Source organism: Aythya fuligula, chromosome 7, assembly GCF_009819795.1.
Source record: "Aythya fuligula isolate bAytFul2 chromosome 7, bAytFul2.pri, whole genome shotgun sequence".
Taxonomy (NCBI): Eukaryota; Metazoa; Chordata; class Aves; order Anseriformes; family Anatidae; genus Aythya; species Aythya fuligula.
In genome coordinates, this window is record NC_045565.1 from 23,894,151 (window position 1) to 23,920,441 (window position 26,291).

The 26,291-nt window shown below is 43.0% G+C and overlaps 1 protein-coding gene across 5 annotated transcripts in view; it reads right to left on the reverse strand.

Annotated features, from left to right (window-relative positions):
- The window catches only part of BTRC (beta-transducin repeat containing E3 ubiquitin protein ligase), a 117,118-nt gene that overhangs the window by 45,794 nt on the left and 45,033 nt on the right, over positions 1-26,291 (reverse strand). For 4 of the 5 annotated variants that reach the window (XM_032190878.1, XM_032190874.1, XM_032190877.1 and 1 more), the window contains 2 exons: positions 23,005-23,082; positions 12,336-12,425 (listed from right to left, as the gene is read on the reverse strand). In XM_032190878.1, the coding sequence (XP_032046769.1) occupies positions 12,336-12,425; positions 23,005-23,082 (168 nt within the window). The remainder of the gene's footprint in view (positions 1-12,335; positions 12,426-23,004; positions 23,083-26,291) is intronic. The other variant, XM_032190875.1, reaches the window with a different exon arrangement.

Consider the following 26,291-nt stretch of genomic DNA (forward strand, 5'->3'; position numbering starts at 1 on the left):
CTGATATTATACCCCATGCTGGGACATCCCATTACAGAGTCACGGTGGCGGCTCCATACTTAAGGTGTCAGGAGGCTGGGAATTGTGCAACACATCGCCTCTCCCCTGTTATTCTCTCGCAGTGAGATTACTTTTGGGCAGGAATTTGCCATTTGCTTCCAGCCCACGAGGGAATCTCTTAGGGAGCTGACAAATTGATTTAAGCAGCTGCAGAATATTTTCCTGACTTTATGTTTTATTAAAAGAGGGGAAGAAAAAAAAAAAAAAGCTTTGTCATCTTTCGGTGTTTTATGCAACAAGAAGAAATGTTTGGTTTACAAAGCGTCCACTTTTTGTTAGACATTGCCATTGCCTCTGATGAGGACTGCATCTGTTTGCAAACCTGACTGCAACCATTGGTGGCTGGGAGGCACCAGCTTCCCAAGACGTGTCTAACACTTCCCAAATTCAGGCAGACCTGGGGAAGAGAGAAAGTGCCAAAGGAGCGGAGCTCAAATCAGCATGAGGTGCATGTAAACACTCGTAATGCTCATGTACAAAACACGCTTCCGCTGGTATCACGTTTCCAGATCCCCACACATCCAACAAGGAAACGTTAAGCAGCGTTATTCCGCTCCACGGACAGAAGGACTGAGATGGAAAAGCAGAATGTGACAAAGACAAAAGATGCCTCCAAATCTGGAGCCTTAATTCCTCATCTAATATGCCTCCCGTGAGGCCTCGTTGCTTATTATAAATAAAGTGCTTCATTCCTGGATTTTGGTTGTAAGAGAACTTTAGAACTTCTCCACGGAAAGGGATGCTATGAGTCCGGCCCTCGTCCCAAGAAAGACTGGAAGGATTAATTAAGGCTTGTGAAGCACTCAGACTACAGGGAAAGCCCCAGGAGGAAGTTCCTATTTCCATATTCTGACCAGGGCTTGAAAGGCACGCAATAAATACAGCCTGGGGCACCGACCAAACAACATGAATAAAATAAAATATCGAGCAGCTGTTCGTTAAGTGAATACTGTTCATCCCACAGCAAACTTTATTTTTGCCTCGGGCTGCGGGGAGCGGGGGAAGCAGATTGAGCTGGAAATAAAATTTTACCTCAAAGGGTTAAATAGTAGCACAGTTACAGACAACTGAAACGGATTCTTATAAAGCAAAATATTAGACAACTTTAAGCCAAAAGGGTAAGCCACACTACGGATTACACCACGAATGCAGTTGGTTTAGATAGTGCAAAGGGCCTGTGATTTATCAGGTTAACTTTTTGCAGAGATGTTGTTCAAGCTATAAAAACCAGGGGGACATCACCAAATTCTCACAAACCTCCCCCAGTTGTTATAGGAGGGGAAGGGGAGTGGTTCCATCACTGTAACACAGATCAAAACACTACGCTAGCCGAAGATGGGGAGCTCTGCCTGGAATTAAGGAATAAAAAACCCACACAAGCCCTGCTTTCCAGCACATCTGCTGTCCTGCTCCCTACCTACAAGTTAGCAACGTGAAGTTGGTGGCTGAGCGAGTGCTTGCAGGGGAGCCCCAGGCACAGCCCGCACACCTAGCTGGGTGCAGCACACTGGCTTCGGGCTTCTCTCAGCATCTGAAAAGGTTTGGCTGGCTTTCCAGTGTCAGAAGAGGGATACCTAGAAGGGAAGGCAGCCTGCACGAGCATCCTGATGGGAAAAATGAACGAAAAGCAGCACAGGCGCTGCGTGCACAGTGACAGAGCCTCAGCCTTCAACCATTAAAACTTCTTTGGCAATTACAGGGAAGGAGAGAGGTGATGCCTGAAAAACAACGCAGAGAGCAAGGAAGGAAGACCAAGAACCACGTTAATCAGAAGTAGCTGGATTCCTCTGCACTGCAAGCATGAACTCTATTTCACAGCATTTCTGGTTTTTCTTCCCAGAAGTCACCCCCTGATATCACTCTTCCCCCCCAAAATTATTTTTTGCCTTTACAGAAATACCAGTTTTTGAAAGACTGCTGCTCAGATCCGACAGTCTGTAATTACCATTTAAGATTTTAGACTATACCTGTGTAAACTGCTATTTTATCAAACCTCTAGGAAACAAAAAAAAAAAACCAAACAACCAAACAATCGAGTCAATCTTCTCAGCAAACCCAGCTGCCACACCTCTCAAATTATAATTTGGTGGTAAGTGAATAAATTGAGAAATATTGGGGCAAAAAAAACCAAGCCAAACAATAAATAAATAAAACAAAAAAAGAGTCAGGAAAGCAACGCAGTATCTGATCTCTCCTCTTTTTTGCTGCTGAAAGACACATGGCATGCACAGTATTTTTAACTGGGGAGTCTCGTTTCAAATATATGCCAAGGAATCTTATTTCAAACATATACTAAATAAGGAGGGGAGTAATAAAACAGGCAGTCCCTTACTCTAATTTTATCCGTCTCCCTCCTCTTCTTTCCTTGATGCAGTGAAACTTTAAATCCAACACCAAACCCTGCCTCTCTCTCTTCTGTTGTGTTTTTTTTTACACAGTGATCAACATTTTCCTAAATGACCCCCGAAAGGACCTACTTCTAAACTACTCATTAGTAACAGCCACGTTTGCAATATTAACCTGGATGCGGCTGTTTATTAAGATCTTTTAAGGGGTTTCGAATGAAGACACACTGCCGGTGTACAGGGAGCACAGAAGGGGTAATTTAAAACCCGTGTTTTTCCTCCCCCTCGCCGAAAACATGCCCAGCATTGTGCAGCTGTGCTGCCAGCTTCATCACTCCCTCCGTCTCCACTCTTGCTAATTAAAAGGTTGATCACAGAACAATGCTCTTCTCATTAATTTCGCCTTTCTGATTGGGCAGGATTCCCGCTCGCTCCGCCTGATCTTTTCCACGCTGCTGAAGTTAATGTGACAGGAGCCCGAAGATGGATTACCCGCTGCCATATTGCCCATCACCTCCAATCAGCAGCTATCTGGGTAAACTGATTGTTCTAATTTGCTCTCATTATTTTTACAATATCAGGAGAAAATAACGCACACAGCTCACTGTCAAAGCCGTGAAAATCAGCCATTAGTTAAACCCAGACACTGAGTGGCTTTATTAGAAGCGCTGCGGTTTATTGATGCCGCTTCTGCACCCCACGATAATACCTGCCCTGTTTAAACACACTTTTTTGGGGGCGTATTTATGTTGAAAGAAAATATTTATTAGGATACTTGTGGCAAGACGCGTTGTCTCAGCCTGTTATCCTGATCCGCTGGCGTGCGGCGAAGATGAAGAACAATAGGCTTGACTTCCACATAAAGAAGGGCAAAATATGCAGCAGCCTGCCTGCACATCTCCCCCGTTATTTTACAGTTTAAATAAATTAAATCGTTTCAGCCCGAGCACGACAGGTACAATACCTAAATACAGCCCCGAATCACACAAAATGTTGTCATACGGCCAAGACAAAGCTGCTATGGGCACGACTGTGGGAGCTGTGCGGACAAGGTCAACGATTTGGGTTGGGGTATTTGTTTGGGTTTTGTTCTGCTAAGCAAAGGAGCCTGTGGAGGCCAGCATCGAAACACAGGAACTGAGAGCAGGAGCTCTGAGCGATAAAGGGAAACTGTTTTGTACAGCCAGGAACTCTTTTTCCCCTACAAAAAAGCATCGTGCTGCCACAACTTGGGAATGAGTCAGAGCAGAAATGTCATTCCACGCTGGAGCCTCGCAGGATCCCATAGCTAAGAAATGAATAAAGTATTGTTAGCGCGATGAAGTCAGGCATTTTTACACTGCAGCAGTGGTAAGAGCTACATTCAAAATCCTGGACCGCTGACAGTCTCTATGTTCTGTATAAAGGGACCTAAATTATTTTGGCTGCTGCCTATCTGCATCTTAGCAAAGGGAAACGCTAAATGGAAGGATTAACAGAAACATGGTACCTTAAATCTTGCTAAACATAAACCTTAAACCGGAGTCTACAATGCTGTAACTCGCAATGTGCTCGACGACTGACAGGCAGAGCGCAGCAGACTGATTTTACTTTTAAATAATATCTAAATTAGATTAGCTCTTTGTGTAGATCTGCATGAACCAGAGGGGACATTCATCATTGTGCCAAAAAAGTTAAATTCACTGGGGTACGCTCAAAGTGAATGGTTCTAGACCTACGTTTTATCTCTCAGACACATCATCAAGATGCTGTGCCAATATGCATGAAGCCAGCTAGGAGCTGCAAGAAAGACAACGGGAGAGTAACTGGATACCAGAAAAGGTTTAATTCTTCCCTTTGTAGATTATGAATTGCTCGGGACAGGATCTGTGGCTTCCCTGTCTGGTAAGCACAGAGCATCCCTTTCAATACTTGAGCTTCTTTTTTAATATTTAAACGGATTAAATATAAGGAAGGGTATTCTCCTCCCTCCCCCTCCAAAACAGATGTAATTCCACTTCCCCTCCCTCCCCCTGCTGTAATTTAAAACACTACAAATTTGCAGCACTGCTTTTTAAATATTTTTAAACCCTCATCAGCTAGGGCCTTGCGTTTGGGGGTCGATTTTTCCCTCCCTCCCAGCAAAAGCTGCCTCCCAGCTTCGCTTGGTGTTTCTTGTGACCCTCGCTAATGGTTTCCTCTTGGAGGGGCGTGCCAGGCTTTTCTCCTTAAAATTCCTGCACTGAAAGCCTGCACCGCACCACACTCCACGAAACGTGCTGATGGCACAAATTACAAGCCCCCAGCCGAACACTCCAGCCCCCACCATTCGGGCAGATTTATGTGGGCTCTTGCCGACGTTATTACAAGTCAGAGTTTATTGGGAAATTGTTACATTATGCGGAGTGTCTAACAAATTGCTTATGCTGCTATAATTGGATTACAACAGCCGCTTGCTCCCACCGGTAAGATTAGGCAAGTAGGACTCCTGCCGATCTCTGAGCGTTAGCAGTAATTTTATTTGCCTTGCCTCTCTCTTTCCTAACAACATGCCTCTTTCCCTGCCAGCTGTCTGCTGAAAAGGCACAGGCTTGTTCCTTGGCCCTAACAATGCAATTACAGCCCTGCAGATCGCACTGTTTGTGCATTAAGTACAGAGCCAAAACGAGGCGAATTGATCGTTTGACTTTTGGAGGAGCCATGTGATCTCGGCGTGCGGGTGATCCGGCATGCATCAGTGGGCAATGCTGCAGTACACGCCTGCTGATGAACTCGCCTCATGCCATTTCCCCTCCCCGTCTGCTCCCCGACAGCAAAGACGTTGGAGCCTACCATTAATCCGGAGCTGGCTACAAAAACGAGCTCCTTTTTGTCACCTCTTCTGCCGGGCTAAACTCAGGGCTGGTTTCACCTTCTGAAACGTGACGCTTGGCCACACCAGTGGCATCTGTCCGGCGGGCTATGGTACCAGGTGATTATTCCAACATTTAACATCTTAATCATTAGCACAAGGATTGGACTTAATTTTCAATCAACCTTTTCAATTCTTGCTTTTCAAAAACACTGAAGATATGTCTAGGTAATATCACGACGATGGTATTTTGCCCTACAATCTGAGGGCACTGCCGCTGCAGGTGACTACTTGAGAAGTGATGCTCCTCTTTGCCTTTGCCAGTTTACCACTAAATCCATCAAGGATTTGGATTCCAAAGTGTTTCATATTCCCATCACAAAAGCTCCCCAAAAAAAACTGCGAGCCCATTTTATTTCATACTCTTATCCTGGTGAACACTCCCCACAAGCTTACTGTGGCAGGACCAGAACGAAGACCCCAAGACTGCAACTCTTCACGTACACTATCAATCACCAAAGCGCAGCAAACATTTGGGGTGGAAGCACAGCATGTGACAATGCAAACAATAAATGTGCAGGGCAATTCTGATTAAGGATGCCAGGTGTTGCCTAATTTGAAAGTTTTATATTGCATCTTCATTACCTGTATACTTGGAGGGTTATCGGATAACTCAGTTTAGATGGGACCTCGGGAGTTCTCCAGTCCAACCTCCTGCTCAAAGCAAGGTCAGGTCATGTAGCTTAGGGCTTTAAAACCTCCACGGATGGAAGCTGCAAAGCATCCCCAGGCAACCTATTCCAGGTGATGCTCATTATCACGAAAAAGTTTTGCTTTGTGACCAGTCAAACATGAGAGGGAGTTTCTAAGACCTGTACGAGAGCCCTTTCAAGATTTCCTGAACTCAGCTTTATTTGCTTCTTGAGATTCCAAACTGGGCCTCCAAAAAGTAAAAACATCTCCACCGAGTTGACTGCAATTTGGAAATAATTCTTCATATCGAGATTTTTCACATCACATGCGCATCCTTACCGCAGAGCTCTGAGAACTGATCTCTGGAACGCACTTAGAGACCCTCAGCTATAAAGCAATTTATGAGAAGTAAGTATTATAGTAATATTTCTTCAAAGTCTCGCTTTCATTTTAAAAAAAAAAAAAAAACAACAAACACACAAGTGTAATTCTTTTTTAATTTGTGGCTTCATTGACACACAAAGTCATTTCGGGTGGGAAGAGAAGCAGAAATGACAAGCATAGTGTTTGCATAACTGAAAACTAAAGAAGCCTGTTTACATGTAGTTTAACACTCAAAAGAAACTCTGAACAGCTGAAATGCCTTATAAATAGCTCAGACCCAGAGGAAGTGCAAACGTCTGCATTGTGAATTGTAGATCTTAATTACAGACAATGGCTGGTACAGCAAGTAGCACGGAAAAAAAAAAAAAAAGTGAAACAGTTGCACTGTTCATGGTTGGCAATAATTCTTCAGGAAAATATTTACTATCAATCAGTTATGAGAAAAGGGACTCTGCGCTCATAAAACAGCACGTTGCTTCTCATACCAGGACCATTTTGCTTCAGCATAATCTGAATTTAAACAGCTTGTTTCCTGCGGATATAATTTTGGAAATAAATAAAACAAGTCTATCAAAATCTGGAGAATGTGTATGGTAGGGTAGGGTGGGGGAGCAGAATATCACATTTCTTTCTCAGTCATTTGCAAAAAGGTTATTAGACTGAGGGGAAGCTAAAGGATAAAGATTATCTTGACCTAAAAAAATAAATAAAATAAAAAATTAGAAACTCACAATTAAGGTGAAAGTAGACATATTGCTGTGAAAGAAGATTAGCATCAGGTCAAAGCTTTTAGGTAACCCCCTGATTCTGTATTCTGCTTGTGCTGTCTAAATACTGAGAATTCAGTGCCGGACTTCATGTTTTAAAGCACCTTTTGAACATTAACTAACCCTCAGCAACGCCCCTGCAATACAAGGCATTCACACTGCTCTCTTTCACAGAGAAGATACCTGGAACAGACACGTAAAATGACACGTATCAATCTCAAGGACTGGAAAGGCTTCAGAAGCACTGGCAAACTGTACATTATCTGAAGATATACCAACTCAGCAGTGTATCACAGCAGATCTCCGAGCTGGCTGAGTTGTTCATGCAAAGTAAATGCAGGGACACTCAGGAAAGAGGAGCCATCAATCTGTGACATAAAGGGAGTTGAGAGTACAAGAGGGACACTCTTCAGATCCATTTGTCCTACTGCCAAGCTGGAACCCTAAATGTCTCTTTTTTAAAGAGTACTTGTGGTTTCGCCATTGAACTCATATAAAAATTCTGAGCTCGATGTTATTATTATTGTGCAGACTATTCTTATTCTAAAAATTCTGAAGTAGTGATGCAGAAAGAACTCACAAAGGAAAGCAGACTGCAATTACCAGCCCCTTCCACCACTCCCTGCTTTATGGAATCATCCTTTAATGTAGAAGTGTAGCTATAGCTCAGTAACACTATGCATCTTTGAAGAAAATTTCACGTAGCATGCTTGAAGTGGCAAGGTTTGTTCTGCATTTCTGAATTGACCAGAACATAGCTCTGTTCCCCTGTATACTGCAAACAGCACATTACTGCGTGCTAATGCTGAACTTTTCATAAAAGGATCTCAAAAGTATCATGCAGTTAAATCTCTCAGCATTCCTGCAAGGAGAATACAATTCAGTTCCCTTTTAAAAAGGGAGCAAGAAGAGCCATCAAGGCCACTGAGGATAAACTCACAGTGCTGCAAATAAAGAGGATGAACCTTTTCTAGATTCCTAGTTCAATAGTGAAACCATTACAGAATGCAAAGTTTAAAGTACAACAAAGAGCAATCAAGAATTCCCTAAAAGGCACGGCATGCTTCATGCAAAGACCTGAGAAGCCTCTTAGTTAGCTGGGACCTTAAGAGGCAGGACTAGTGATCATACATGGGTAGCAAGGAGTGCTCAGATGCATTTTTCGTTATTTGAGGTGAACAAAATTGGAGAAAGACACAGAGAACCTCTCCCAGGTGCTGCTGAGCCCAGATCTAAGCAAAAACCTGGGGATGCTGTGTGCCATTTAAAAAGTGTCTGTGCTGGCTGGTGTGTCATAGGTTGCCTGTCTCTGGCACATAAAGGAGAGAAATAAATGTACAAAGTGAGAACACTTCCTTACGTAGCAGATGCAGACAAAGTGGAACTGACTGCATTAGTTAATAAAAAGTAAAGACCTATTTAATGAGCATAGGAAATGGGTTTTGGCTGTACAACCCCATAACATCAACTATACACTAATCTCTTGCTGGGAAAGAAAAGAGCACTTTGAATTAGGAGGTTATTTCCAACATCCAAGGAAGTACAAAATCCAACAGACTCCAAACGAACAGCAAAACTCAAACATAACACAGCCCACATTATAAAAGGGTGACAAGGCAAGATCTCCTTTTGTAAATGTGAGCATACATAATCCATCCAAGCAAAGACTCAGCCAAGGAGACTGGAGACAGTCAGAGCCTCCCTCCCTGCAGAGCAGCGTATGAAGGTCACCACAGAAAGCAAGCGGTCCCAGGCACAGAACAGAAGAGGAACTTGTTTGCACACCCAGGAGCATCACAAGAGTCCTAGGGACAGACCAGATGCCAGGGGATTTTTAACTGTGGCCCTCTCTAATTGAGGCTGAAACGCACACCAACACCATTATCTGGCCTGAAGATACTGGCTTACAAAATATGGAATAAACAATGGGAACAGATGCTCGTTTGGCCAGTTTTCAATAAGCCTCATTAAAACCAAACACCCTGTCCTTGGAGCTCAGGTTCATGCTACATTTCTACCTTATTTAAGCACCTAGCACAAATTTCTGAGGAAGCCATCCGCTTGTGGTTGCACACCAGTAGCGTCGTAACAAGAAATCCTCTTGCAAACATTTTCTGCTTTCTAAAAGGGACCAAGCAGGAGGATTTGTGTGTGTGTGTACATATGTAATAACACAATTAGAAAGTACATTTACTTTTCAAAGACATTAGGTTAAATATACATCGCACTTGTTGATCACTCAAAGGCAATGGGCAGCGACATGCCAAAAGATTAATGGAAGAGCTCCTGAGGATGAAAGAACTGCTGTTACAGATCACGCAGGTGACATCTGTGCACCTAAATATATAGCTTTTAATTTATGATCCCTCCTCTTCAGTCAAAACATGTGCACACTTGAAACAATTTTTATTGTGCCTTATCTGCTTCTAACCACATACGCCCGGGTCCCAACAAGGGAGTTTCAGAGGACAAACATACCAGAAAAGCAAGGCTAAGTACAACATGCAAAGATTAATCAGAACAGGATATTCTATTTTTAAGTGCCTGAATAAAACTAGATAATCCACAGGCTTGCAAATACCACTGAGCACCTGGCTGTGGACAGTCAGCTTGGCATCATCCAGACGACTGGGCAGACTAACTCACTAGCACAGAGCTCCTTGAGTGGTTGAAAACCCAGTAACCCTATGCTACTTTGCATACTTGAGAATCTTGTGTGTGTATATATACACACACACATTCATTTTCCACCATTTTAGAAACAAAGCTGATCTTTGTCAGCTTGGTAGGTTGCATCTGAATGTCCTGTACAGAAGTACTCATTAACAAGAGAGCTTGATGGATGGGCAGTGCTTCAGTCTGAAAAAAAAAAGATATCTCAATATTGATGTGCATGGCCTCAAGAGAAACGAAAAATCATTCTTTGAACAGACTTCTGAAGTATCAAGCACATGATCAGCAAATGGCATTAATGTAATCATAGCAGAGCAGAGTTTTCTTTGCTTGCAAGTAGATGCAGAATCAGAAATCCTGTTTTCAGAAGAAAACTCGTCTCTTGCAGACTGACAGCTCTGACAAGGACACGACAGCACTCACTGTGATTCCCAGTCAGGGCTGATGCTGCACTGCAGAATCAGAAAAGGTGAATCATAATTTCCAAAGTAATCCTTTCTGCCTTCCACTGCCGGTTTTAAACAAAAATAAATTAATAAAAACCCTATAATACTTTTGGAAAAGTGCTGCAGATAAAGCAACCCACGCTCATGCTTTCCAGCATTCACCCCCCTGACAAAACATTTTAATGTCCAAAGCCCTAAGACACATCAATCATGGAGGATAAAACTCGCCATGTGCGTAAGGCTAGGAGAAGGCCTCTGAACTTCTTAAATCCCGTTTAAGCCCTGCACCGAGGGAACATTTAACAGTTGTGCCATTTGCCTATGCCATCACTGAGCCATCTGCATCCAGCTAACTGGATTTTTAAATGCTTCAACACTTCTGGAATGTGAAATTTCTTAGAACCTATTTCACTTTGGTTTGTAGTTTAGAAGGCAAGGGGAAGGGGGTGTAACAGCCAGACAAGCTAATAGTAGGGGAAATATATCCCCAGAAAAGTCCTTATTTTTATTTCATAAGGACTATATATATGGATATATATATATATATCGTATAGCTTAGTATGTATAGTCTGTATAGCCATATAGCAGTATATACAGTAGGTGTGACTATACATATCTAGTCATAGAGCATATAGATGCAATACTTAAGAACATACACCTTTCCATGACAGTTCAAATTCATCCCAATAACATGAAAGAAGTCTTACCATGATCCCCACTGAACACGATGCTTTAGGAGAGTCTATTATATGGGGCATTAGGATGCTAAAGGTATATCATTTAAGTTAAAAGAGGCATGACTTAAATGAGCTGTACTTGCACATCCTTGCTCCTTAGTAAGGTGATCAGGTCCAAAAAGGCCCTGTGCTGTGAAGCACATGGGGTTGAGTGGGTTTGCTCTAGCTAGCTTGCTGTGAGCTGCTCGTGGCATCAAAATAGTGCTATATGCTTATATGCTATATGTGCTTCACCCACTTAGCATCATAAAGATCCTTAGAAAGCAATGTGCAATACCATTGATCTTAAGCTAGGAATGAAGGTTTGGGTATTAAATATTACCACGTTGTAGCAGGGCTGGTAGCCTCCCTCTGAAGTGCCTCCTCACTGGAAGGCAACCTTGCATGTCAAGCACAGTTTACAAGTGCTAAGCCACCTGCATGCACCACGATAAACTTATGATGGCCAATTCACTATCAGAAAACAAAGATAACGAAGCATCCACATTTCACCAGAAAAATCCCAAAGCAAAGATTTAGCTGGGAGATTATCTTAAAGGTCAATACAAAAAAAGGGTCCCAAAGGGACAAGGCACCTTCAGAGTTATGAAACACAAAAGGGTCTTCAAGAAAATCAAGGAACTGAAAAAACGAAAGAGAAAACAGGCTTTCAAGTGGTCAGGTTGTGGTGACAGAGGAGCAACAAAATGCCAGCTGGTTTCAGTAACAGATGGCTGAGTGCACTGATCTGTCCTGCATGCCCATTCTAAACTTCCTTTCAGTGGAAATACGAAGCTTATACAAGGCTAAGCAGATCCTTCACACAGCCTTTTTATACTTATTGCATCATGGTTCAAATGTTTTCCACCCACAAACAACCCTGCATGTATCCTATTTTACTGCAGTTATGCTAAATTTTAAGAAAAGAGGGTGGCTGCTGGCACCTCGTTTGTTCTGATCGTATCTAACACAATTCTCAAGGAATGTCTTTTCTCTGATGCATTCAGATACCCATTTTCTTACTGCTCTAACTGCCGTATCGCCCTCCTCCCCCTCCCCTAAACATGATATAAAGAGTTCTCATGAAGTATTTTAGCATGTATCTGGATCATTTATCATTTGAAGTTGCCACAGCTAATTACATGGCAGGAATAGGTCATGCCACTGGAAAAGCCTATTACTTGTAGAGGAGAATAAACCCTTCAGTTCCAGATAGCTCAGAACTCGAGTAATCATTTCCACCAGAGGGAAACACCACATCTCAAAACTGCATTGAAGGACAGAAAAGCCTACCCAAAATACTTAAATACTTACTATTTAAATACTTTTTCGAAGTGTAATTTTTAATAAGAACTTTTCTTTGAATAACAGTGAACAATACAACAAATAACTCTGCAAACCAAAGACGTTCTTTTACTTACTTTGGCCACACAATTTTCAGTCTTCATAGCCGTGCTTCCTAGACACACTGTTTCCTGGTTTAAGCACAGTCTGGCACAGCTGTTGTAGGTCTGCAGAAAGATTAAAATGGTTATGAATAGAAGAACACAATTTTCTTTCAGGCACCACATTTTTGGCACGAGAACCCACAACAGTGCTACCGTATTTCCTTTTTCCTAAGGTGTAAAAGTTTCAAATGAAAATAAACCAATCTGCAGCAAAAACCTCTGTTGAGGGCATGCATGTTCTCTCGGAAGCGATGCACAGTTTTATAGTTCTGAGATACATAGATTGAAGAGATTTTTCTCCTCTTTTCCTCTGAGAAAGGGAAAAAAAATCTTATCTCAGTCTTTGAACAGCTAAAGCAAGGTGATTTCTGTACACTCGTTACCAAAGCGCAAGGCAGATGTTAATAAACTTCTCCTGTCTTTATCGGGTAAAAATACATAGGGAGAGTACAAAGGGTTATAATGAGAAGTGAAAAAAAAGGCAGACCACATCTCACTTGTATTTCATTTCCCCGATTTTGGGAAGTTTGCTCAACCAGAATGACTTTATCTTAACCCATACGCTGCCCTGCACAGGGGATGTTCAGGCGGGAGTCTTTGCCAAGCACATTGCTTGGAGTCCCTTTTTTAAGGGCAGTACTTATTAAGAGTGCCTAAAATCAAACTTTGGATGACTAGACTATTTAAATTAAGATGCCTGAAGAACTCAGGAGTTTCTCATGGAGGCTTTCCCTGACCTGCGTTCAACACCATTTTAACTACTACCTGATGAAGCTCAATTTTTTTTTAGGAGAAGGAGGAGGACAGTAGCACTTAAGATCTCCAGTAATGGATAAAAAAAAACACCTTGCTAGGCCTAGTACTAACAGAAGACAATAAATATGCCCTGTACAAGGTCACAAAACTTGCAGGCAACACCTGCATGGAGCCAGAGGCCCTCATTGAGTTGAGGCCTTGTGCCGAGTGCCACACAAATGTCCTCCCCTTTGTATCCCTCTGCCACAGGCCTGGCTGGGCAAGGTACAGCCAGCAGCAGCACCCAACAGAGCAGAGGAACACGCTGCCAAGGATGTCAGGAGCAAGAACACAGAGAGATTAAAGGGAGGTTGTGCTAAGCAATAGGAGGTACGTTCAGAAACGCGGTGTTCCTGACGCAGCCTCCAGCTCAGAAGGATGGCAAGCACCAACCGATGGGAACTGGGTGCCTATAACCACAGCAAGCATCACACATTATCCACCTAAGTTCTTCTGATCCTCATTAAACATCATTACTGCCCACACTGGATAAACAGTTTACTGTTTCAGGTCGATCTGTACTGGTCCGGCACAGTACAGACACTCCTGGGGAAATTCAGGGATTCACAGTCCCTTCCACCGGACTTCTTTACAGACCCCCTTCAAACTCCATCATGAAACAGAAACAAAAAAGGAGGACAACAACAACAAAAAAAACACACTTATTTTCTCCACTGCTCCAGCAGTTTACGTTTTATTTCCCCGTGAGCTCTCTAACCAGAAAATTGCCAGTGACAGACAGGAATGCAGAGTACCCCGGCTCCAGCGGATCTCCTTACAAGCCCTAACACTGCTATCTGCTGCGACTGGCAGCCAGCTAGCAATTTCTGACTCCGGATCCAGAAGGAGAGCCTGAAAAATTCAAACACAAGAACCCTGTCAGAGCGCCGTGTGGCCGAACAGAGCGCATCTTTCAGCAGGGGGGGGTTAGGTTCAAAGCGGGATTAGGCCACAAGCAAACAGAAGTCTGAGGGACTCAGCTCAGCCTCTCGCAAATATTTGCCAGCGTCATAAAACCATCACTCTGGTATGCACAGCACTTTTTCTTCAGAAGAAAGATCGGGGTAGCATAAACTACGTTAAATTGTGGCTTAGATGCAGCGGCTCAACTGGTGGACAGAAAAGTTGGCGCCATCTGCTTTGCACTGACATTCAGACAACTCTGGAGGTGAAAAACTGCAAAGAGTTGATTAAGTTCCTTGCCTGTTCTTTATATTTGTGCAATTGAACCCATTTATTGTAAATCTGGGATCTCTCTCATTGGCAGTCTCATTCCTAGAATTCCAGCAGCAGTGTTTCTGCACAACTTACCTCGCATGTACTGTAATTTTTATGAGGCCCTGACTCACAGAAAGCTAATCCTAACTCCCCTTTGCAGACAGAAAGCTCAGCCACAAAAACATTCACTGAAAGAAACACGGTAGCCTGTGGCTTCATGAACTGAACCATGAACCAAACTCCCATCTTTTCAGTCTTTTTCCTCCCAGGACAGGTATGCAAAAACCTTGGTAACAAGCCAGCTTTTTAAAAGCCAGACTTACACCAGGCTTTCTCTCAGATATACAAATGGGAAAGAGTGGATAATCCAAACACACTATGTAAAATAATACAGGCAGGCTGAATCTATAAAAAAAAAAAAAAGAAGAGAACTTTATGAGAAGGAAGCTCACCACACTACTACTCAAAAGCTGGATGCACATCAGAATATAGACAAATAAATATTCCATCGTATTGCTTTATTTTTCTTTATTTTCATTATTTAAAGCAGCTAAAAGGAAACAGTTCATAGAGCAGGCAGTGAACTTCTGGAACTTGCTGCCACAGGATGCCATAGAGAGAAACAACATCAGCAAGTGGAAAGGGGGATTAAACGAACTCAGGAACAGCACGTCCATGGAGTATTTGGCAGGGATATCCCCTGGAGCAACAGCTGTAGGGGCTGCATGAGCAGGAGGGGAATGGAGAGCAGAGAGAGGCCAGACCTCCTTGCTCTCACTATATAGCATCTCCCACCGACAGTGCAGATGGACCTGGGCATTCCCATGTTAACACCTCTCTGCCCTTGGACCACTAGCCAGTGATATTTAAATCTCTCCTTCCCAAATTTTTCAGCCACAGAAGTGAGACAAGAACTTACTTTTGTTGTGAGAGCCAACTTTTGTACAGTAATTTTGTTATGTAAAGACCTACGTAAGCACCAAATTACCAATCATTTAGTCCTTCAGCAGCTCTTTGTTTCCCAATAAAAGTGGTAGGGAAAAAAAAGAAAATTAAAAGGAGTGTGTATTATGGAATCAACCCATTGGGATGCAGATTTGAGAATAAAACACACAAACAGCAATTGTCAGCTTAACGTCCCTTACTATGTTTGTAGAGTTCTCCTGTTCTTCTTTTCATACTCTCAGAGAAGAATGCATTACTAGCTACGTGTGATGAATAAAGGAGATACAGAAGATGCGTATTCTATAATTCAGCCAAAAAACTTCAAGCAAAAATGCAGAAGTCAAGTTCTCCCTTACCGTCTGGGAGGGGGGGAAAGAGGTCATGTCACTCTACTTAGTAGGTCTCAAAGGAAATCTATTGATGATGTGGAAAAGATGCTGCATTTGGCTCATGAAGTCCAGCCATGAGAAGCTGGAAGAATATAGTGTGGAGGTTGTCTTCTACTGTTTCTCTGCAGGCAGCAATAAGACACCAGATCACTGCTGTACATGGAGATGTGGTTTCACCTGGTATGGTCGTATTGTGTCTGTACACTAACAGCTACAAGTGAAAAAGACAAAACTGGAAGCAGAATGACTGTCATATCATGAAATAATACTGCAGAGCCCTACGTTTAGGTGAAACACTGGATGGTGTCTCACGTTACACTGCAACACCAGAGCACCTCCTTTCATCAGCTCCGATGACTATGGGAACACTGACTAATCTGGAAGAAAAATACGAAAATCAAAACCAGAACCAAGTCACAGAAAAGCAAATTTCTCAGCTCACCTTTACAGCTCGACCCTTTTATGAATCTCATCTAACTTGCGCCAAAACCGTTCAAGTTTCTCCTCACCTTTCATCAAGATAAGAGGCTTCTTCACCAAGGAAAAGCAGGCTGAAGTGGTAGCCTGGTTCAACGCCACAGGCAGATAGCTTTGCGTTGGAGTGCTTTAATATGTTTTTATATTGCATATAAAGCATGCAAACATAAACCAGTTTGGGGAAAACTACCCTCTTTGTGGAAGCCGGCTGTAATTCTGAACAAGTTTTCAATTTTCGCACTGCTGCTAGGGTAAAACATTTTAAAGAGTTTAATTTTTACAGAGGCTTCAATGACACGAGATTATCTAACAAAGTAATGGTTAATCAATAGAGGGTTTAGTTGTCAGGTGAAACATATAACACACTAAAAGGGATTGATTGCAAGGCTCCTCCTTATTTACTAGGAGGTATATATTTAAAATGACACAAACTTGTTACCGAGCTGCATTCCTTTAACCTTGCAAAAGCCGTTTGAGAACAGTGTTAAGCAGCCCTATAGCAAAACAAGCTCTAATGAAAAAAAAAAAAAAAATCCTACAGATATATGGCAACCCCAAATCATGTCAGAAGCAGGGGAACCACAAAGCTGTATTCACTCACAGCCAAAGGCTTAAAATGCCACAGAGACGCTAGCCTATAGTTCACTAAAGATAGAGCTGTATCCGATCTCATTCCGTAAGTGTCTTTGGTTACATTTTTCTTTTTAAAGAAAGTGCGATCCTGCTCTTTGACACAAACACGTAAACATTTCTCCTTGTGTCGGCTGTGGATGAACGCTCAATGCCAAGCTGAAGCCTCCAACCCAAGGCAGCGCTGCGTGTGCAGCTTTTCTGCCAACTGCAATCCATTTCTTCGGCCATTTATCCAGCGAATCCCCAGTCCCTGAACAAAACTCCACTTTTTAATAGAAGCTGCAGCCCATGAGCTCAATAAGATTTTTCTCCCCCCCCAATAGTTAATAATTACATGATTTATCAGAGAAAGATAACACTAATAAAAACGCAGCAAAAAGACAAAACCCATACCCTCCCTTCAAGTCATTTTCAGGGAAAAGATTATTAAACTGTTCTTTTTGAACAAGGGCTTTTGTAGCTAAGCACAAATTGCCAAACGGTTAGAAAAAAAGTTATTAGACTCCGAAGAATTCAACAGAAGTGGGAAGTTATATAAACAAATCACTCCAGCAGATTTGGAAAGATCGCTTTCATCTTACTTAGAGTCTTAGGAGACTTGCATTAATTACCCTTTAAAGGTCTTTCACATGGACTATTTAAAATAAATGCAATTTATTTATTTATTTCAAATGAGGTGCTTCTTCTGAAAGAATTAAGTAATCTCAGCAAATTTAAAAACGTTTTTATAAACAGGTAATTAAAAAGAAGACTAGAATTAAGTCAAGCTGTAAAACATTCCCCATGATTCGCTGCAATTATTTTCTTAAGACTAAATTTTTGTTATCTGGAGCCCAGTCTTTGGGAAGGGTAGCCTCCACAAAAAAGCCATAAGACATAATAAAGACCAGCCAAACAAAAAAACTAGATCATTCACAGCATTTTCCCTAAAGCACAGTTTGTCATATTGCAATTACACCTTGCCTACTGCGAAAGCCAGAGTCCTTAATATTGCCACTAGAGGGAAGAAGTGTCTCAACACATGGCAATGGTAGTTGGGGAGTGGGTTTTTTGAGCAATTACCATAACAAAGCTCCCTTGGCTGTGTGTACCTTCTAATTACTCAGTACAATTAAAATGACTTACCTAAAACAAACAGGGAAAAAAAGAAAAAGCCCCTAAAACAAAAAAACACTCAAGATACAAACAATACGCCTTACTCCAATCTGCCTGGTATCTGAAATTGCATTAAAGCTGGAGATCTTTTTTTCCTCATCCATCAATGCATAAGGGCAAAGAGGGGGGGGGGAGTGTGCCACAATGCCCAGCCACCACAGGGTTGTTCAGCCAAGTAAAAGCACGAAAACAAACAAAAACAAAGAGCAAAGAGAACTCCGTCTCTTGTTAAAATAACGAAGAAAAAAAGAAAGGAGGAAATGTCGTGGTATTTAGCCATCTGGTAGCTGCTTGAAAACAAATTGTCCTCAAAAGAGCAGAAATACAGTATGTCTTCTCTCAGTTCACTGGCTTATGAATCAGACTTTTTTTTTTTTTTTTTAATAGGGACACAGCAATATTAGACTTCAGTGCTGCTGCTGCTTTCACTCGCCTCTTGTGCCACCGTGCCAAACTGGCCATCCCCGTCTGAACCCTTGTTCCAACTGGGAGGCCGCACTCGCAGTCTTTCAGGGCACAATCTTGTTGGCCCCATTGTTCAAAATCCCTCCGGATTTTTCTTTTCCCCGCCAGCCACTCGCTGGTTTTTCAACCCTTAAATCTTTCATTTTATAAGGCACGTCATTAAGGGAAGATGGCAGCCGAGCGATTTTTCTTCCCATTGACAATTTGTGACATTTCTCCAGCAGCGTGCAAGGTGTTGAAAACCTGGCAGCTGTTACCTCCCGGGATGAAGCTCCTTTTTTATCCTCCCTTGACAGTTTAACTCAATGGGTCAGCACCTTTAAAGACTGCAAAGTACCACTGAAGTGGATGGAGGCTTGAATTACTGCTCCCTCCCTAATCAATGTAAACCCTCACTGCAGGTGAAACTCTTCATCTATAGAGGTGCATGGGGGAGGAAAATGTAATGCCCTGAGCCAGATGGTTTTCATCTTGTTTTTTAAAGAAGAAAGGAACAAGCTAACAAGGGGACAGCTACTTTGTTAGCTTCTTGGCCTCTCTCATGGCTTCGGATCCCCAGGGTTCCAGCCACACAAGAGAAAGAATACAGAAAAACATAAACACTTAAAGAAATATAACTAGGGGGCTGGCAACACGCTGCTTTCAAAGAGTTGAGAGCCCTGTTCAGCGCTTTATTTATCACTGCCCACGTTCTTCGGATGGTAAGTGGACACGGACACAAAGGGCAGGGGGGAGTAGACAACACTTGCAATTTACTCAATTACAGAGGAATGCAGAAATGCAGCAGGGTGACAGATTCCTATTAGCACGACTGCTGAAAGAGCCCAGTGGCCTTTCTGCCACAAGGCAGCATTCCCATTGTAACTCAGGCTCCAGCACAACCCAGGTTGGCTAGTTTTTTAACATGCATGAAGAGCTACAGAGGGATGGAAATGGATTTTTTTTTTCTCTTTTCTTTGAGATGAAATATATATATTTTTATATATATGTATACATAAATACATAAATATATATATATTTTTTTTTATATAAACAAAGAATATTATTACAAGTAAGACCAGGATGTGCCTCTAGCAATTTCAGAAGGCTTTTCAAGCAGCAGCTCCTCACCAGCAAGCATTAACAGTGTAAAAGAAGAGCTAACCCTGCGAGTATTACAGACCTGGTACGTACGTCCTCGACATCTCCCCTGGGGAAGGGAGGAGGCTGAAGCCCCTCACTCCTCCCCACCGTGCAACCATCCCTATTCAGGGGGACAGCAGAAATACTTCTGGAGAACTTTGGTGTGTGCCCGGAGAAGAGCCCCAGGCAGCGGGACGAGGACGCAGCTGCCAGCAATCTGCTTTTTGTCTTTGCTTTGCTTTGCCCTACCTTCTCTGCCTGCTTTCTGCTTCTTCCAGTTGGCTTGTGTATTGACTCTAAACCCTTACGAGCAGCGTGCCTCTACTTTAACACCGCAACAGCGCCTAGAGCACGTTTGAGGTGCTAGATGTAATTTTACAACACGGTGTCAAATCCATACGAGTGAATTGAGGTAACGCTCCGTGCCAAAACGCTAACGGGGAAAGATCTTGCAAAGGCTACGGGGCCCGTTAGAATGGGGATTTTTTTCCCCTGGACGTCCATCTGGAAGCCTGCAGACAGACAGCGGGGTCCGAGGCGAGGTGTGCAGGAGGGTCGCGGCGGCAGGCTCGCTGTGTGCTGCCAGCACTTCCCCACGAGGCCACCTTCGCCTCGGCTTCCCCCCGCAGAACAAACCGCGGCGGCGAAAGGCACTTCATTATTGCTCCGCTGAAGAGAAGGGAGGGCAGGGCTTTAAACAAGCTGCATTGTGGCCGTCTTCTTTAAAAACCAGCGGGGTAATCAAGTTCAGGGCAGCCCCGGACAGCTGCCCTGTGACCTATTCATGTTGACCCCCGCTATTCATCACTTTCCTCGGGACTATGAGGGCAAGCTCCCGGGGAGTGACCACCACAATAGACAGATACGAGCCAACAATAATACGGTTCCTGCAAAAAAAAAAAAAGAAAAAAAAAAAAAAAGGCAAAAAACAGATGGCACCGCAATAAATTTACAAATCTGCATTCATGGCTCTGTTAAAAACACCCAGAAGCTAAAAGGCTGGAGGGGCCCCCAGAGAGCTTCCCCTGCCCGGTTTCTAAAGGCCGGCTCTCTCCCCAAGACTATTGAGCTCGTGTTCTTCATAAATGAAGAATGGAGACATAGCCCTTAAAATAACAAATGCCTGACCTAATCAATCTAGTGTTTGGGCCTAACACTAACTGATAGGCACTGAAAACTAATTATGTTTTTTGGCAAGGAAGTTGAATTAAAATGGAAACACACAGGTTAAAAAGGCACTGAAGCATTTGCGAGTCCCTTTGAAAGGGCGGCACACACACACACACACACACACGCTCACACGCAGGGCTTGAAACAGGAACCTGATTCAATAACTCATGCATTTATTTTTAAAATGAATCAGATTAGTCCCATGTGTGACCTGCCGGTCCATCTGTATGAGCCGGACTTAATGGGCACTCTTCTCACGCTTACTTCAGTTTGAAGTATGAGAGAGATAAATTTAGTTTAATTTTCAACAGATCAAGCTATCCATTTTCCAAATGGACCATCTGGATCAGCCTATTAAAATTAATTTATAACTTTGCAGTGTGAAAATTCGTTTGTTAGCTTAAATAAAGTTGCCAAAAACTTTTGCCACTTGTCATTGTTTTTTCTGACGTCTGTTTTCATACTGTGATTTTCAGTTTTCCCCTTCAAAATTTAATTTTGTCAGATCGAGCACTCAACAAGAACTGAACATTTGCATCCGTACTTCCAAATCTGTCATAGCTTAGATCTTTTTACTGTTCCAGCTCAGTGTCAAGTTCATTGCCTGTTCCTGTTTCCTTTCCCAGTGCTGATCTCCGCATCTCTTCTGCCTTGCTGCCCCTCACCAACCTCAGAGCAGCCGTGCCTCCTCCTGCCAGCACGCTAAGGACACAGCTCCACTTGTTGAGACTTCTGAAGATATCCTCCTACAAAAGCCATTACAGTCAACAGAAAAATTACATTTCTCCTAGAGAGGTCCATAGCACTAAGCTATGGGGGTCTTCAGCTTCTGTTTACAACTTCAGAAGCCTAAGTAACCATTGCACCTTTATATTACCTCCATCTTCTACTACATCTGTTCCGGAAACCTACCTGAGGAAACATTTATGGCCATGGCTAATGCCTAACTAATCAAAAATGACTAAATACGTAGAAAATTTCACTAGAAAGGCAGTTTAAGTAGACAGACCTCCCCCTCTCTCCACACATACACATTCAATTCTTCTGCGCAGGTAGGTCCACGTTTCCCAATAATGAAATTTTAACAGCAGTGTCTTAAGGGAGGGACAGAAAATATGAAGTCGTACACTCAATATTTACCAAGTTAGCATCTTTCCACTAAGGTACTAGTACCGCACTCAGCACTTTTTGAGTATTACTGCTTTGACAGCATTTGCAGGACAGATCTTTTTGGTTTTACAAAATATGCGCAGATGTGAGACAGGGTAATCACTCCTTCCTCTAGGAGATGCAGATCTTTTCATTAAGCATCACTTTACTCATTGATTAGGAAGGAAAAAAGCACATGTATCTGTGTCTGATTTCTTCCTCTACAGTTGGAAAATTCCCAACTTGTTCTTGTCCATCATTAATAGAGAAAAAGGAGCAATATGAGCTTCCAAAATGCTTTGATAGTTTCTATTGATGCCTACACAAAGAATCTAAATTCCTTCTACCACATGTGCAAAATCTCGGGCAACCACCTCGTATGATCTAGACAAGAAAGTACTTGCTTTGAGACTACAGCTTGAACTTGTCCACAAACACTGTTCTCAACACCTAAGGCACCATATAGCTACCAGAAGACCCAAGGATTTTGGCCACACTGACGACTGGGCATAAAGATGAAGGCTCTGATGCATCTCAATGATATCCTGAAACACAGCTAATCACCGTGCTGTGAACAATGTCATTTGTTGACAAACTGGTAAGAAATTTGCTTTACTATACATAAAAGGCTGAGATATTATGGTTTAGCAGCCCGCTCTTTATCTTTTCTACCCACTAGGCATATACATGAATGTGGAAGAGAATATTGGTCATTTTTCAGGTTATTAACCCGGACAACACCTCCAAGAAAATCCACCTTCAAGGGTAATGGAAAACTTAATTGTTCTAGAATGCTTTGAAATTCCTGAGCACAGACAAAACATACTACAAGCAAGGCAGGAACAAGAACAGAAGAAAAGGCTGAAGAGCGCTTGATGAATACCAACTGGAAAAAGGGAGAACTGGAGAGCAGAAGTCTAGATTTCCTTAGAAAGAGTCATCGACTCTCCTGGAAGGTAAATCCATGTGTCTGATTTTCCTGGGTATACTGTGACTAGCTCAGACTTCAAGGGAGAAAAGAAAGGATTTCCATGAGCATAAGTCAGACTTCAGCTTCCAAAAGCATTTAAGGATTCAAATAGCTAGAAAGTTTTATTGCATTTTTAAAGAGACTGATCACATACCTGTCTAAGTGAATTCTTCTCGGGAATGATCTTCCTAGGGGGCTCATCATTATTACAGTCTTCTCTCTCAGAGGAGTTCTGTGAAAGAAAGTAAGCTTTAATTCAGTTCTTATCCCTAATATTACTCTGCGAGGAGAAAAGAAACAGAATATTTGTACTATGCAAGCTACAGTATTTTATGTATACGCACACCGGAGGCTAACTTGTACTTTTAAGCCAAACAGCTTGTTATGGCAGAGAAAGAATCTCTCCTCAATACAGCAATGCAGCACCGTGCAGGTGTCTATCGAAGAAGACTGTGCTTTGGAGATTTATTCCGAAATTACCAATAACTGCCTCTTGGAAAAGCTGAAATAATGGCTGGGTCAGCACGGTAACACCAGTGCTCCCCAGCACCCCGGAACTATTTAAAACAGCAGAACCTGAGGAAAACAAAAGACTGGGAATGGGTGCAACTGTTCCCTCTGCTCCTATGCTTTAATCTGTCCAACAATTATTAATTGTAGTGAGTCTGCTGGGCTGCCAAAAATCATAGAGAAATTTAATTAAGCTAAATTCCTGTGTAAGAGGTTGTCAGGTCCTTTAAAAAAAAAAAAGTAGGTAGCAAATGATACCATGGCTGTGTTTTTCACTTCTGCCCCCTGAAGCTGCACACACAAACACCGTTTCTAGAAAGACTGAGGCTGCAAAACTGAAGCCACCACCTCCAGAGAAGAGCATCAGGAAAGACGAGGGAAGGGGGTGAAGAAAAAAGAAATACGAGGGCTTTTTCAGCACAAATAAGAAAGAACTCCGGGAGCTTTTTGTTGTTGACCTCGCCGTTAAAGCCAATTATTACTTGCTTTAGAGTAAAGCCAGGATATTGTTTATCTCAAGACGCGTACAATCTTTAGCAAACATTTGGTTAAAAAGTGCTGGGTATGCGGGGGGAACCCTGTCCTTGCTGACAAAGCCAGCTACTCCAGAAGACAGTTTCTTTGCACGGGTTCAGCTACTGCGCTGACAGAGTAATGACAGCCAGCTTTGGGGGAATCCCACATACACATCTAAAATCAGTTTGATCACCACAGTATTCGTAGCCTTAGGCCACATTCCCACGCATTCAGTAGTGAGTAACTAAACAGGTTTTAAAGAGATACAGAAAAACTGCTTAGGGAGAGCTCTGCCAGGAAAAGGGTGGTTTTCCAGTTGCTCGCAGACAAGCTCCGGAGCGCAGGATTTCAAGCAGAAGTCTGCGTTTTGTGCTTGTGCCTCCTCGCCCCCAAAATAACCTGTCCTTTACAGAGCACAGCTCTGCCTGATTTCTTCCAGAACCAGCTTCCAGCCCAGCATCTCGGGAGGCAGAAGTGGTGTCTGTTGGTAAAAGGAGGAGCAGCAGCACGGCAAAGCAGGGCGAGCAGAGGAGCAGGGTGCCTGCTGCAGCACGGTCATCGGCCAGGGTCCAAGCAGCTCAGCTCTGCTGAAGGGGAAGAAGAGGCACAGCCAGGAGGTGTGGGATGTAAGCTGTTTGTTGGGAAAAGGCAGGGAAGGGAAAACAAACACACACACACGCTTGGGATGTCATCAATTGGTCAAGAGGATTGGGTGGAAGTCAAGGCCAGCTTCTTTGTCGGTTTTTGGTTGTTTGTTTGTCTGAACAAGATACAGGGCTCACAAGGCACCATGACATCTGGGATGCTGTAACTAGGGTTTTATAATGGAAATCAATCCTAAACGGGCCTGATAAATCGCTGGAAGAGGCCAGCTTTTAAAAGTTTTCATGTGAGGCCTCTGCCAGGACCAAGTTATTACATTAAATCCAGCCTAGAAAGGACTGTGATCGTAAAAACACTCCAGCTAGAATCACATATCTCCAAAAAGGAATGGCAAACGTTAAAACTGCTCTTTTCTACTCATGAAATACAGTTTAGCAAGTGATGGGATTCAAAAGAGGGTTTTAATTTTTGTGCTTTTGAGAAAAAGACCAAGGGAGAGAAATGTAAGAACCCGAGGTGGGCGCTGTGCATCTCCTGGACTCACGGGGTTGTTCATTCTTCTTGGATGCTTTTCCACCAGTCATCCCCTTCCCTACTGCAAGTGCTAAGATGTTTTCCCACTCCAAAGAATCTTTTTTATGGAACTGAAAGCTTGCCTTCTTCTTGCCTTTCAAACCATTTAAGATTCTCCCTCCAAAAATCTCAAAAAGGAGGAAAATCTGACGGTGAATCACCAGCCCTTAGTGGGAAATTCCTAGCTACTGCAAAGCATCAAGTTATCTCCTTTTTCTTTAAGCCGAGCATCCGATTTTAAGAGCGAGCAGAGGACCATTTTGCATTCATTATCTTTATAGGTGGCAAGGCTAAGAGGTTGGCTGAACAAAGACCAGACAAAGACTGCCAAGTGCATATGGTGGCTCACAGCTTGGCGTCTCCCCACTCTACAGCACCAACGCAGCAGCTCCAAGCGCAGCCCATTACAGAGGAGCGCTGCTCGTGCACTTTTTGTCGGCAAGCAAGTTACGCTCGGTGAAGACAGAATGACTGGAAAGTCATCACACTTTAAAAAAAAAAAAAAAAGCACAGATGTTTGTAACTCCCACTCGTTTCTCACGAAGAGGGAAGCCATCGATCCAGGGGCAGGTACAAGACCCTGCGTATTTCAGGACTAACCGTGGCTGCGTGGAAGGGAGTGACACTCGACAGGGCAACGCTTAGCCACGGCCACGGGAAGAGCACAAGATAATGGGCTGAAACGGGGCACCTCGATATTTCTCCTTGCTGAACAAGGTGGGAGGAGGGATAAAAATGCGCGAGGTCAGAGCAAGGTTTGCCTAGGCAGGACTTGGGCGATGCTCTCTGCCACAAGAGAGGCAGACAAAGGGAGGAGCTGCTCCGAGCACCCTCTCGTGGTTACTGAAACGCACGTCTCAGGCACAGAGCCGGAAAGGAGCACTTGGTATCCAGACGGTATTTTGGGTGTACTTGCCGAGAATATTAAAGATCTGCAGCAATTATGCTTGATACGTAGTAGACGAATGATGGAATTTATTAGGGTGAAAGGAGCAAAGAAAACCAGTGCAGACCGAAAGCTGAAAAGCCATACAAACTCTCTTTCATCAGGGAAAACTAAAAAATCCCATAACCTTCCTTCGCAGACTAAAGCCAGACTGGCCAAAACCGTTCGCACTGAACTCAAGGCTCTTTTATTTCAAACAAGGATGAGAAAGATAAGATGAGAAGTGCCATAGTCTCCAAATCAGCCGTGGTGAGATCAGTAACGTGTACGTGCGCACACGGTTTCCACAGACA